Source organism: Quercus lobata, chromosome 8, assembly GCF_001633185.2.
Source record: "Quercus lobata isolate SW786 chromosome 8, ValleyOak3.0 Primary Assembly, whole genome shotgun sequence".
In the NCBI taxonomy this organism is placed as follows: domain Eukaryota; kingdom Viridiplantae; phylum Streptophyta; class Magnoliopsida; order Fagales; family Fagaceae; genus Quercus; species Quercus lobata.
The window spans coordinates 26,881,963-26,895,002 of NC_044911.1; the positions used below are offsets into that span (position 1 = coordinate 26,881,963).

A 13,040-nucleotide genomic window follows, 5' to 3' on the forward strand; every position below is an offset into this window, starting at 1 on the left:
AGAAAGCAAATTTTATTTATTTAGGGGAGGTAATTGGAGAAATTCTAGGTAATTGTGATCAAAATTCATTTTATTTTATTATTACCGGAGGATTGGCAACAAGACTTAAAAAAAAAAAAAAAAAAAACCTTGTTTATTTTAATTCTCAAAGAAAAGTTAAAAAAATTTAATTAAAAAAAACATAATTTTTTTTAAATGTGGTATAATATATAATAAAAAAAAAAAAAAAACGTAAAATTGGTTCAGCCAAAAGTCCAAGAACAAGAGCAAGAGCTTAAACAGTTAAACAGTGGCGTCCAGCAATATCTGAATTCTAAATCCTGGAAACCTCCTCCTAATTAGAAAGAAAAGAAAGTGTAGTTTACAGAGAAAGAGAGAGAGAGAGAGAATGCTGAGTGGGCTCCGCACGTGTTGCCTTCCTGACAAGCCCATACACCTGCACCTCTTTCGCCGGCGCGTGTTCTCCACCGCCTGTGCGGTGAACAAGAAGAAGAAAGAGAAGGTGATAGTGATATCCGGGCCCACCGGCGCCGGAAAGAGCCGCCTGGCACTCGAGCTGGCAAAGCGGCTCAATGGCGAAATCATCAGCGCCGACTCTGTCCAGGTTTTGATTTTAGTTAGTTAGTTAGTTAGGGATTGTATTTTTACAATATATGATGATGATGATTATTGATTACTAGACTAGTACTAGTACAGGTATACCGTGGTCTTGATGTTGGATCCGCCAAGCCTTCTCCCAGTGAGAGAAAGGTAACCAATTTTGTGTTTGCTTACTCTATAGAATAAGCTTTTATGTTCTCCTCTTTCTTGACAATTGTAATTCTCTCTTTTAAGGAGGTACCGCATCATCTGGTTGACATATTGCACCCATCCGAAGGTATGTTCCCAGTGGCACCGCCTGTTCTCACTTACATAATAATAATAATGTTCATAGCATGTAATATTCCTATGGCTACTACTAAATAATAATAATAATAATGTTGATGGTCTTTCAACATTTCTTTTCTTCCAATTTAAAATCTGCTATAATATTCCTTCAGAGTATTCCGTTGGGCAATTTTTTGAGGATGCTAGGCAGGCTACAAGAAATATTCTCGACACTGGTCGTGTTCCCATAGTTGTTGGTGGGACTGGATTGTACTTGCGATGGTATGTTCCCCCATTTATCCTTTTATATGGATCACCCTTCAAACAACATATTTCTTCTGTGTTATTTGAAACCTTAAATCAATACACACACAACAACAACAACAACAACAACAAAAAATCAAGTATTTGTCCTGTCTTTTGTGTCCTGCAAACCACCTATGGCTTAGACGCCTGCTAAATACAGCATGAGTTAGAAACACAAGTTTTGGGGGAGGAGGAGAAACTTTATTCCAAATAATAGCTTGAAAACTCATGATTAAAAGCTGAAACAAAAATCAAACTGCCCAACTTGACTTACTTGTACCCAAATTCAGCGCATTAGCTTTATTTGTAACAACACAGCCTTTAGCTCTCCAAGGTAGACTTTTAGTAAAAAGGAAGAAAATAAATTCTTGTTATCAAAACCCTAGTTGATAAAGTAATTTGTAATTAAAAAATCACCAATGAGCTGTAGCTTATATGGTACCTTCTCCATAAGAATTAGATGGAAGGTGAGGTTGTGGCTTCAAGACCCACTGGCTACACATTTGATTTAACAATAAGAATTTTTTTTTTTTTGATAATTCAATGCTTACAGTGGGGGAGGGGGGACTTAAACCTTAGATGTTTCCATTGGAAAAACCAAGAGGTGCTAGTTGAACTACAAGCTCTTGTAATCAATAAGAAAAATATATACTTAAAAATCTTCTTCGTTAGAAAAGTGTGTGGTTGTCACAGCCTTGAAGTAGCAAGATAATTGGCAAAGCATTATACTTACTTTATATAATTTATGCCAAATATAAATTTTTCTATAATCTATTAACGAATGAGAAATAAAAATATCTAAATTCTGATTGGTAAAGGTCATTTAACTCTGTTATGTCTTCTGTTGTTGCTATTACAACCACATAGGGTGCATCATCAATAAATGCTCTGTGAAGAAATTTTTACTCTTCACAAGGAAAGGGGAAGGCATTGAGAAGAAAGAGAGAAAGTTGGAGGTTGGATGTTACCTTTTTTAAATGAGTCATATGCTTTAGGCCCCAGAAAGAATTGCAGATATGCTCTGAAATGTCCCATACTTGTGTGCTACAAACATATTATGCATATTTACTTTGTTAATCAATGGAAAATTTACTATCTACAAGAACCTGCAGCCAAATGCTGCAAAAAAATCGCATAGTATATACGTGAAGGACTTTCACTAGGTTGCATAAATTTTAACACCCCATGGTTAGCAGCTAAAGTTAATGTTAGTTTTAGTTTTAGAAGCTGTAGGTACTTATCCCCCTCCCCAAAACCAAAAAAAAAAAAAACTATAGAAGTTGTAGGTAATGACTGCACCATGACAGCATCTGAAATTTTGGAGCTTTATTAATTATATTAATAGTACACCCCAATGGAAGTCATAAGAAATGATGCTGATGTATATGGGGCAGATAATTTTGAATGTGTACTTATGTCATAAACATTTCACGATGCTGCATTCATATATCTTTGCATTATTGTACACCAACTTTTATGGCACATAAATGCCATTTGTTTTGTTTAAAATATAAGGTTCATTTATGGAAAGCCAGACGTTCCAAAAGCATCTCCTGAGATTGCCTCCGAGGTATACTCAGAGTTAGCAGATTTACAGAGAAATGAAGACTGGGATGCTGCTGTGCAGTTGGTGGTCAAGGCAGGTGATCCAAAGGCCCAACTTTTAGCTGCCAATGATTGGTATCGGTTACGGCGTAGCCTTGAGATTATAAAGGTTGGTTTTTGATGTTTTCTTGTTTTATTTGTGAATATTGGACTCTCTCTCTCAAAAACTAAAACACAAAGCTACAAAATGGTCATTTATGAAAAATAAAATGTTAATTTGCTGCAAAAGCTACAGATGTGTGGATTCCCAATCTTGGAGTAATCTAATTATACATTGATGCTCTTCTGTATATTTAAAGTCCGTTTGGGATCCGTTTATTTTGCTAAAAATACTATAGATAAAGATAAAAGTTAGTTGAAATAGTACAGTAGGACCCGTGAATAGTACCAAAAAGTGCAGTGGGATCCATGAATAGTAGCAAAAATAAGCTAAATAGTAAAATAAGTTGGCAAAAATATTTTTTTCCAAACGCACACTTAGATGGTTTTCTGTGGATTTGATAAAATACTATGGGACATATCAATAACTATATATGTTCACCATTTATTAATATTTCCTTTGGAATGGCAGTCTAGCGGGTCACCTCCATCTGCTTTTCGAGTACCATATGATTCTTTCAAGGAACAATGTAGTAACGTAACAGATAGCTCTCATGGTGTCAACTATTCTACTGATACCCTAGAGGAAAATAAATCAAAGGATTTGGATTATGACTTTAATTGTTTTTTCCTCTCTAGCCAAAGACTTGATCTCTATAGACTAATTGACTACCGGTGTGAAGATATGCTTTCAGGTAGATCTTGCTACTAAACATCACTATGTTTTTTGTTTTCTGCCACTTGAAAATCTTAAATTCTTTGAGGTGCACACACAGCCATCTACATTTCAATTGTCATTTACCATTCTATTTGTGTTAAAAGGTTACTATGTTATATCTATATTTTGACCTCACACAATCACAGAGGCTTTTACACTTTAATATTAGTGTTTATGCAATCATATAGGGAGATGTGGTACCTTTTGCCTTTAAGGATCCATACTGCTCATAATATTGAATCTACTAGCAATGTGTTAGTTTGTTTCACCATGCTTGAAATCCATAATGACTTTCGGAATAATATCTTTCCCATCATCCCCGTTTCTTCCTTGAAAATTACAAGGCCCCTGGCCAACCAACACATCTTCTCACTTGGCTGATAATCAGGACATCCCCTTTCACACTTTTTAAAATAAAATAATTATGTGTGTGTGTGTGTGTGTGTGTGTGTGTGTGTTGGCACCTTGTTATCATGCCTGTCCAGTTCAAAAAAAGAAAAATGGCTAGTCATGTTGAGCACTGAGTGTTTCTTGAGGTTGGCCTAATGCCTAAGCATGAATTTCTACATGAATGGTTGATTGCATCATAAATAGCTCAAATTGCTATCATGTACTGCTAATCAATGCAAAAGAAACAAAGTATACAATTTACTCTCAATTTCTTCAAACTTGCTTCTTGTGCAATGAGGCAGCACCATATATGAGCCGGCTTTAATAGATTCATCATCAACTCTTTGATGGGCTTTAACTGGACAAAATATATTGTGTTATTTTATTTCTTAACTTAAAATCCAGGATCTTTTAATGCGTCTTCATGTTAATAACTCTTAAGAACAAATTATTGGGTGCTAACCCTGTCCCATCTAATTGATCTGTATACACCACATTTACAATGACATAATTAGAGCCAATTTCACAGTTCAGCATTTCTGGCAAGTGGTGTGGACTATGGGATCTAGGTCAAGAAATTATTTAATTTCTTAAGCAGGTTAGAGGGTCTATATTTTCTCCCCCAAAAGGAGAAAAAATGAACAAGTAGTTATTGAAACAAAAAGAAAATAAGAGAAAAACTTGTGATCATTTTGATGTTAATTTTAGTTGACAATTAGTTGGTCTACTTTTAGATTTAGGGCTTTGTATTTTGTATGTATCTTGAGTGGAAGTTGACATGTTATACAAAATTGATAAGTATTGCAAGCATTTTTCTCTGCATAGTGCATATTTTGTTGGTTTGGTTAAAGGTAGCATTTATAGAGACTTAAATACCCTTCTGCTCCATTGTTTATTTATCATCTAGTTCACACAATCTTCTACCTGGTTATAATTCTTTACTCTTGAAGGACTGCAAATCAGAATTGTATCAGTAGATGATAAAATCCACTAATAAAAAGAATTTAGTAGACGATAATCTAATATTTTGGGATATGTTTTTATGAAAGAGTTACAGTAGATGCAAGGAAATTATTTGATACCCACTACAGCATTTAAATTATTGTTCAACTCTTTGGTTGTGTTCATTTGGAATGGTTGATTTTTGCCTGTAGGAGGTGATGGGATTTTGTCTGAGGCTAAATGGCTTCTTGATACTGGTCTTCTACCCAATTCAAATTCTGCAACTCGAGCAATCGGTTATAGACAAGTACACCCTTAATATTTTCTTCTGTTCTTTCTGATTATTATTATTTTAATCTGCAAGCAGAATTGCTTGTCCTATTGAATTTTTTAATCTTGAAATTGGATCATCACGAGGGAAGGCCCATCACTTGACCATTAGGCTTGTTGCTTGTTTTTGCATTATAATAAATTATTTTCAAATGGTTGCATAAAAAAAAATCTTCAAATGTTTTGGCTAAGTCTTTTTTTTTTTTTTTTTTTTTTTTGAAAAAAAAAAAGAACACTTTATTGTTCCTGAAATTTTAATTCATCAAAACTATTATTATTATTTTTAAGTCCAAGCTTTAGAAAGTCGTTTCCTCTTTACTTAGTTCGAATTGAATGTTGTTACATCTTCTAACATGCCAACTATGACTTCTTTTTTACTATTCTGATTCATGTTGTGGACTTAAATGTTATGCAATCTTTTATTCATTTAGATAAAATTGTGGTAATATTAAATATTTGATTTTTACATGATGTTATCTTGCCTTCTTTGTCCTTGACTTAGCCATAAATTTTTTTTTTTTTTCAAACTGATGCTTGTTTTTGTTTAAATGGTTTATTCTGTTCTGGACAGTTAATGAAAGGTTCATTTGGTTTGTGTGATTTACTAATTTCAGGCTATGGAGTATTTATTACACTGTAGGGAGCTAGGAGGTAGTTCTCCCAGAGAATTTTTCACTTTCTTATCTGAATTTCAGAAAGCATCTAGGTAATGCATTTCTGTCAGCTAGTATTATTTATATGATTAATATATTAGAGTCCTGTGAATCCATAGATGTTTTTGTTATGTATTTGAGCAATACCAATTTTAATTTTTGGTAGTGGATTATTGTTTAAAAAAGAAAAAAAGAAGAAGAAAAAGGCTTCAAATTAATGGATTAGAAAGAGTATCACTAGGGATATTTTCTTTTCGGTAGTCTAGACGTTTATTGGGGCCATTTTCTGGAGCAATGGTAAATGTCTAGGGCTACCAATTGCAAGTGTGGGGATTTGAGTCCAGAGAGTGGCCATTATGCAATATGTTTGATGCAGGGAGCATAACTAAAATTATTTCATAATTTATTATTTTAGAATGTCTTCCAAATTTTATTTTTAAATTTTGAATTGGTTTATTATTTCAAAATTAATAATTTTAAGATTTTCTTCCAAATTTCATTTTTTAATTCTGAATTTGGCTTTCTTGTTGTTGAGGATTTTGTGGGATGTAATTGCACCTTAATGTAATTCTAGGCTTCACCATCTAAACTTTTCTTGAAAACCTTACGCTTCACCACTTAAAGGTGCTTGGAATCGCTGCAGCCTAGAATTTGCCTGAAAACCTTATTCGGTGCTTGGAATCACAACCACAATTAGAGAAACATATCTAATCAAATTTTTTATTCAAATTGCACTGGTAGAAACTATTCCAGAGCCTCGTTTTAATAGAATTAAGGGGTTTCATACATTAATGCACACTTATATTCGTCAACAACATCAAAGCCAAATTCAAAATTGAAAAGAAATTGGCCAAGTTCCTTAATATAAAAAATTTGAAAAAGAAATTTTGTTTTGTTTTGTTTTATTATTATTATTGTTGTTGTTGTTTTTATTATTGAAAAAAGAATACTTCACTTACATATATATTGAACACAAAGAAGCCTAAAGAATTACAAAGAATAAGTTATCAAACACAAAAGTATAGCGAATTTTTGAAATAACAATGGAATTACTATTGGTAAGACACTATACATGAGACCGGTCGAACAAAGATCTAATGATCAATTATTTCAATTGAGTCACCAAATTTTTGGCATCTTTACAAGAATTCTAGTTCAATATTAGAAGAAATTCTGAAATAATTTTGATTGTGCTCTCTGTATCAATGTTGAAGGGTAGGAGTGTATGCATCCCACCCTTTGAGGACGAAGGACCCCACTTAAGTAGGACCAACACTAATGAAGAATCCTTATTCTAGAAGTTTATGAAAGCGATCAAGTTCATCGATAACTAGTGGAAAGAGACATGGACATAAATTTGACCCTTGAGGCCTTGATGCAAGTTATTGTGATAGGAAACTCGCTTGTGATGCCTGTACTTGTTCTCACACTGTTTGCAACTCGATCATACATTCCTCTATTACTATAATATACTTTAGAGGAACTATATTCTTTTCTAAAACCCATTACGTAGCCATTATAGGTACTCTATCATTCGTTTTTTTCTATATCCCGTAAAAATCATATGGAGATCTTTATTGTTTTCCTATATTTCTCCATTAGAAGTCTAAATAAGAAAAATTTTCTTTTGTGGTACTCTCCTAATATAAAATCAAATTGATTATTCAATTATGTTGTTTTGTGTCTTAACCTATATTCAATCACTCTCCCCCAAAGACTAAAGTAGCGTATTTGGACTCATTCTTTACTCCTTACCCATGGCCTTCATGAATTCTTTCAAATCTCCCATTATCTTTTCTGACATGACCATTAAGGTCTCCTCCACTTAAAAATTGTTTCCTCGTTTGGTAACCTCCCCAAATTCTTTTCTTAATGGATTCTTCCAACCGTTTAAGTAGTGTCTGTGTTAATTATGTTACTCTCTTTGTCTCCCAGAACAAGTATTTTAACAAAATTCTTTCCTCTATCCTTTTAAACTCAACCTGCCTTTGATTTTAGGCCTCTGGCAGTGTAGAATGCACTAATTTGCGGCCTATGTGTTTTCCAAAACTAAACCGAATAGAATTGTTACTTTCCAAAAATGCTTGCGAAGCTCTCTGATTAAGGTACAAGGGGCTCACTAAACTATCGAGAAATGACTTTCAACCTAGGATTTCTTGAATGTGCTTTTCTTTTCTTTTAAGTTTCAACTAGGACTTCCCTCTCTACTGCAAACTATACTCTATCAGAAAGTTTTGTAATCAACTGGAATTTTTTTTCTCAACCAATCGGAAACGCTGGAAACAGGTTGAAAGTAGGGCAGAGGGTGGGTTTAGCTGATTTCAAAATCCTCTGCTCATAGGGATCCAGGGTGAGGTTCTACTTTCTTACTCGGGAATATTTACAAGGCGACGCCTTGAAATGCATACAATTGTGCCTCTCATAGACAAATACCAATTTAGTCTGCTCCTACTGCACGGGAGTATCTGCTGGTCAGTGTATGATTACCTTTGGTGAAGCAACCTGTTTTTCTACCCCATTTCTATTTTTTATCCTTTTCTATATTCTTCGACTTCGATTTATATCTTGTATGTTCAATTTCTCTAGATTTTTCACCTACCCATAATCCATTTAGTTCCTTTGGGCACACTATGTTTATCTTTTTCCTAATCATTGTATCTACTAATTTCATTAGTTTCACTGTTAATGACCCTGTATTTCTATAAATCCCTATTATCTTAGACTAATTTCTTTATCCACACCCATCCATCAAAATGGGGTGAATCACTGTTCATTTCTCACTACACGCAGGTGCTGATGCAGTGCATCGCTTATAGGGAACACCTTAGCTACCCTTACCCACTTTCCATTTTTTTCCAGGGTCCAATGTTGTGAATCGCTAGTAGAAAACACCCCAAGTTGTATCTACACAAGATCTATTCATAATAAAGTGACCAAATTTTACATTGGCTGTCAACCAACAGTAACCCTTCCAATTTTTTTTGGACTTGGGTATAAGAAAAATATACAACACACATGTGGAGTTACTTGTGCAACCTTATAATAATAATAAAAAAGAAAAAAGAAAAAAAAAGAGGCTTGATGGTGGTAGCTTAGGCTTTATTACCCGGTCTAATGGATCATGGATCACATATCCAGTTAGCTGTGCATTATGTTTTAGGACAAAGCTTGATTATGCATTTCATGCTTGAGTACTCCTTGTACCAATTTTGAGTTTGATGCTCTTATTCATTGTATATTAATCCAGAAATTTTAAATTTATTGGTGCAGAAATTTTGCAAAAAGGCAATTGACATGGTTTCGTAATGAGCATATATATCATTGGCTTGATGCTTCTAAGCCCCTGGTATGTCATCTTTCTTGACAACTACATTTTTTTTCCTTCCTCTTTTCTCCTCATCTTCAAGTGCATTAGCTCATTTGGATGTCACTTGTACAAGGCTTTTGCAGTGCATTTATATGTGCACAGAATTCAACATGGGTATTGGTGTAGTTTGGGATGAATGTATTCCTTTCTGCATTTACAAGTAGAATTGGTCTTGAAGGGGCATATTTCTCATCCGTGTGGAAATAATTGTACAAGTGTTGTATGCTATGTAAAACTGAAACTGTATATATTGTTAATCTTTTCGTTTAAAAGATAATAACAAACACCGAAGGGATAAAGTTGGTATAAATAATGAAACTAATTTTGAAGTAAAACTTACAAAAAAAATACATGATGCATGTCCTTCCCTCATATGAGTTAGGCAATGGGAGTGTTGTGGGTTCAAAATCCACCGGAAGGAATAGCTCAATCTATGTTGGCATACACATGAATTTGGAATTTGAAAGGTTTTTTATTTTCTATTACTCTAGACCAGATATTTAGCTCAATCTTAACCATGCTCATGCTGTGTACCCATTCCCGCCGTATTTGAGCCCTATCCCACCATATCTTTTAAAGATATATTATTGTTTTATAAACAATTTTGGATACATATCCAGTATGTATCCAACATTCCAACCATATCCCCTTGTAGTTTATATACGATTGGTATCGTATGACTGGTATGGCAGCAATGTTGAAGTATACATGCTTCCTAGTTGTATGTTATCAAGATCCAAAATTTAGGTACAGTTCTCAACAATGAAGTATGGATTCTTAGTGAAACAAAATATGGAAGGGCCACACCTTTCCTTTCCCACTTACTGTGGTGTGCTTGCTAATGCACATGGAATGGGGATAATTTGTGGTTTCCTTAGGCAGATTTCTTTATATTGTAAATTTTTTATACATCATGACCAATTAAATGTTCTTATCTAATATAAGTTCATAAGTCAGAGTTAAATCTTACCAGGAATGGAACAGTGAATCCATGAGGTATTTGCGCGCATCTATTAATATTAATAATATACAGTGGGTTAACTTTAAGGAATATCAATTTGCCATCTCTTATTCACCTTTCATGTATTATAACTCTAATATCTATTTATAAGCATTAAGGAATTTATATTTGAATATTAACAATGTATTTGCGCTTTTCACTTTTTATCTTATATTTTTTCAGATTTGTTGTGACAATGTTACACTTTTTATTTTTTGTCTTGAGATTCTTTATAATCAGGAGAGGATTTTAAGTTAGACAATAATTTTATCCCCCAAATTATTTGAATTGAAAGTATTACTTCAAAATATGCATAATGGGAAATTGCCAAATTCTACCAAAGGGACTCCATCAGATTTGAGATGCTTCAGTAGAATGTAGAGATTGTGTGAAAGAGTGCCCACAATATGATTTGAAATCTTTCTAATCATAGTGTATATTGGATCTTTTTCCCTTGCTATTTTCATATACCTATTTTCATGTGATTGTAAATGATGGTTATTTTTGTTATTCTTGTATTGCTCATATTCCTATTTTCTGCACGCATGAATTTTTTCTGTTGAGTTTGAACTTTGAAGCATGTTTCTTCTCCATACAGATCCTATAGAGATATTCTTCCTACCATGTTCAAAGGCTTACTATGTATTACTTCTAATAATTAATGTTATTATTATTATTACTATTAATGCTGTTTTCATGCAACAGGCTGATAGTGTACCGTGCAAACGTGAATATATTTAACACTGAAACCTGGAATTTGTCAAGATGCAAGGAACATGTGACTGTCAAATTTATTGATCTTTAGTGGACTTGCAGCAAATGGATTTGCTAGTCCGGCAACCATTTTTTAGCTCTTTAGCTGGTGTACAGCTTGTCATCTTTTAGAGGTGACAGTGACTCTCCAAAAGCATGCTATGGGTTTTTCCAATCAGTCATTTGAATTCCTTATTTTTTTCCCCTAGGATATATTTTACATTGAAAGACCAATAACAATCCAAAGAACCCTCATTTTGATTATTCACGTTTGACAACAAACTTTTCTATCTTGGGGGAAATGCCTTCAAATTGGTTTGGCTAAAAGGTTTCATTTTTATCTGGTCATGGATAGGATTTGCGAAATGATAACATTTTGTGGGTTGACTTTTTATGCTTACAAATTAAGTCGTCTTAGTTACTGCAATTACAGTTGTGAGACCATTTAGCTTTATGCAACATAAGTTTCTTAGATACTGATTTATGTGAGCTTGTTGTATTGGCACCAAAAGAAAAATTATTGAATCACATCAGGCCCTTAAATTCTGTTGCTTAAATCAGGGACAATTTTGCAGGAACAGGTGCTGAACTTCATTTATGATTCATACCATGATGAAAGTGGAGTTTTGGTGGTGCCTGAATCACTAAGAATGAAGAAAGATACAAGCCACCGAGAAACTTCCAAACTTAAGGGCTACCGCACCAAAAATAGGTATAATAAAATAGTTATATTTTTTTATAAAGTTGTTGGGTTGTTTATTGCAAAGGTCTAAAAGGCTCTCTTTAAATGTGAAGGCATTTTGTCAGCCGTCATGATTGTTCAGATATTTTGGACTGGATAAGCAGAACCCAAGGGTCATCAAGCAATGAAGCTATTTTTTCGTTCACTTGAATCTAAATTCATTATGAGAATGACCTTACAGAATCCAAAATGAAACAATTTTCCCCCTTTCAGAGGTAAGTTTTCAAGGCCCTTGCCTTATTATAGCATATTTCTATCCTTGTCCAATTTGATCAAGACCTTTGAGCATTCATCTTTTTTGCAGAGACTCAAAAAAGAGAAATATATCGGAAGCATTCATCTTTTTTGGAAGCCAAATTGAGTTTGTTTCATAAAGGAGGATTTTGATAATGAGATCAGTGTATGTATTTGTAATCAATATAGTCCACTGCCACATTCATTTTCTGCTTAAATTGAAGTATGTAAGAGTATAATTTTTGTATATTTTGCGAAAAAAAAAACATATTTTTTCTATTTTACATACTTATTTTTACAAAACACCCACATTTTGTCTATTTTATACACTCTTTTATTTAAACAATATTTTTCTCACATTTTTATTATTATTATTTCATACCTACCATATGGCCCACCAACTTTAACACACATGCTGACGCTTTCCCTTTATTTTTCCCATTCTTTTTCGTCTTTTTCTTTCTTCTCCTCCTCCTCCTTCTTCTTTTATCATTCTCTCAATTCATATTTCTCTCTATCTTCCCAGTTCCCTCAATTCATATTTCTTTCTAATGGCTTCATCATTCTCTCTATCTTCAAATTGGCCTCTTCTTCTTCTTCTTCTTCTAATGGCTTCTATATGTATAATATTTTATACATTATTATTTCTAAAGCAAAATAGAAGCCATTTGAAAATATCAATAATTCTGTCAAACCTTTAGCCTAATATAAGGATGAAGAGGCCTTACATCAACTAATAAACTTGATATATCAGGAATATATATATATATATATATATTTATATAAAGAGGATTCCCTCTTTGGATGGGACGTTTACAATTTTAATTTTTTTTAATCGTTCGCAAATTTTTTTTTTCTTTTCTAAATAGTTATCTATTTCATTCATTTAAAAAAAAAAAAAAAAAAAACAGCTCACGTTTCATTGCCTTCCATGCACTATTTACATGATTACAGGTTTTCTTTTTCCTAAAAATTATTGTAGCATACATTATCTCTAAATTAGCTATATCTCACCGGTTTCTAAAAAAGAGGAG

General features: G+C 33.3%; 1 protein-coding gene across 2 annotated transcripts; it reads left to right on the plus strand.

Moving 5' to 3' along the window:
- Nucleotides 1-232: 232 nt before the first annotated feature.
- LOC115957684 (tRNA dimethylallyltransferase 9) lies at nucleotides 233-12,255 on the plus strand. 2 transcript variants are annotated; one of them, XM_031075992.1, is made up of 12 exons: nucleotides 233-604; nucleotides 697-750; nucleotides 835-877; nucleotides 1,041-1,149; nucleotides 2,689-2,887; nucleotides 3,350-3,572; nucleotides 5,140-5,234; nucleotides 5,872-5,963; nucleotides 9,181-9,256; nucleotides 11,606-11,742; nucleotides 11,826-11,987; nucleotides 12,077-12,255. In XM_031075992.1, exons 1-11 carry the CDS (start codon nucleotides 389-391, stop codon nucleotides 11,920-11,922), a joined length of 1,341 nt encoding a protein of 446 aa, XP_030931852.1. In that variant the 5' UTR covers nucleotides 233-388; the 3' UTR covers nucleotides 11,923-11,987; nucleotides 12,077-12,255. The 2 variants fall into 2 exon arrangements, with proteins under 2 accessions (XP_030931852.1, XP_030931853.1); XM_031075993.1 differs by lacking the exons at nucleotides 11,606-11,742; nucleotides 11,826-11,987; nucleotides 12,077-12,255 and adding an exon at nucleotides 8,197-8,260 and having other exon boundaries at nucleotides 252-604; nucleotides 9,181-9,195.
- The last annotated feature ends 785 nt before the right edge of the window (nucleotides 12,256-13,040 follow it).

Excerpts from the sequence above, each read along its gene's own strand:
- LOC115957684 (XM_031075992.1), top strand. The coding sequence starts at position 389 with ATGCTGAGTGGGCTCCGCACGTGTTGCCTTCCTGACAAGCCCATACAC. Across the intron at positions 605-696 it reads TCAGCGCCGACTCTGTCCAG|GTATACCGTGGTCTTGATGT; the intron begins GTTTTGATTTTA and ends GTACTAGTACAG. Across the intron at positions 3,573-5,139 it reads GTGTGAAGATATGCTTTCAG|GAGGTGATGGGATTTTGTCT; the intron begins GTAGATCTTGCT and ends TTTTGCCTGTAG.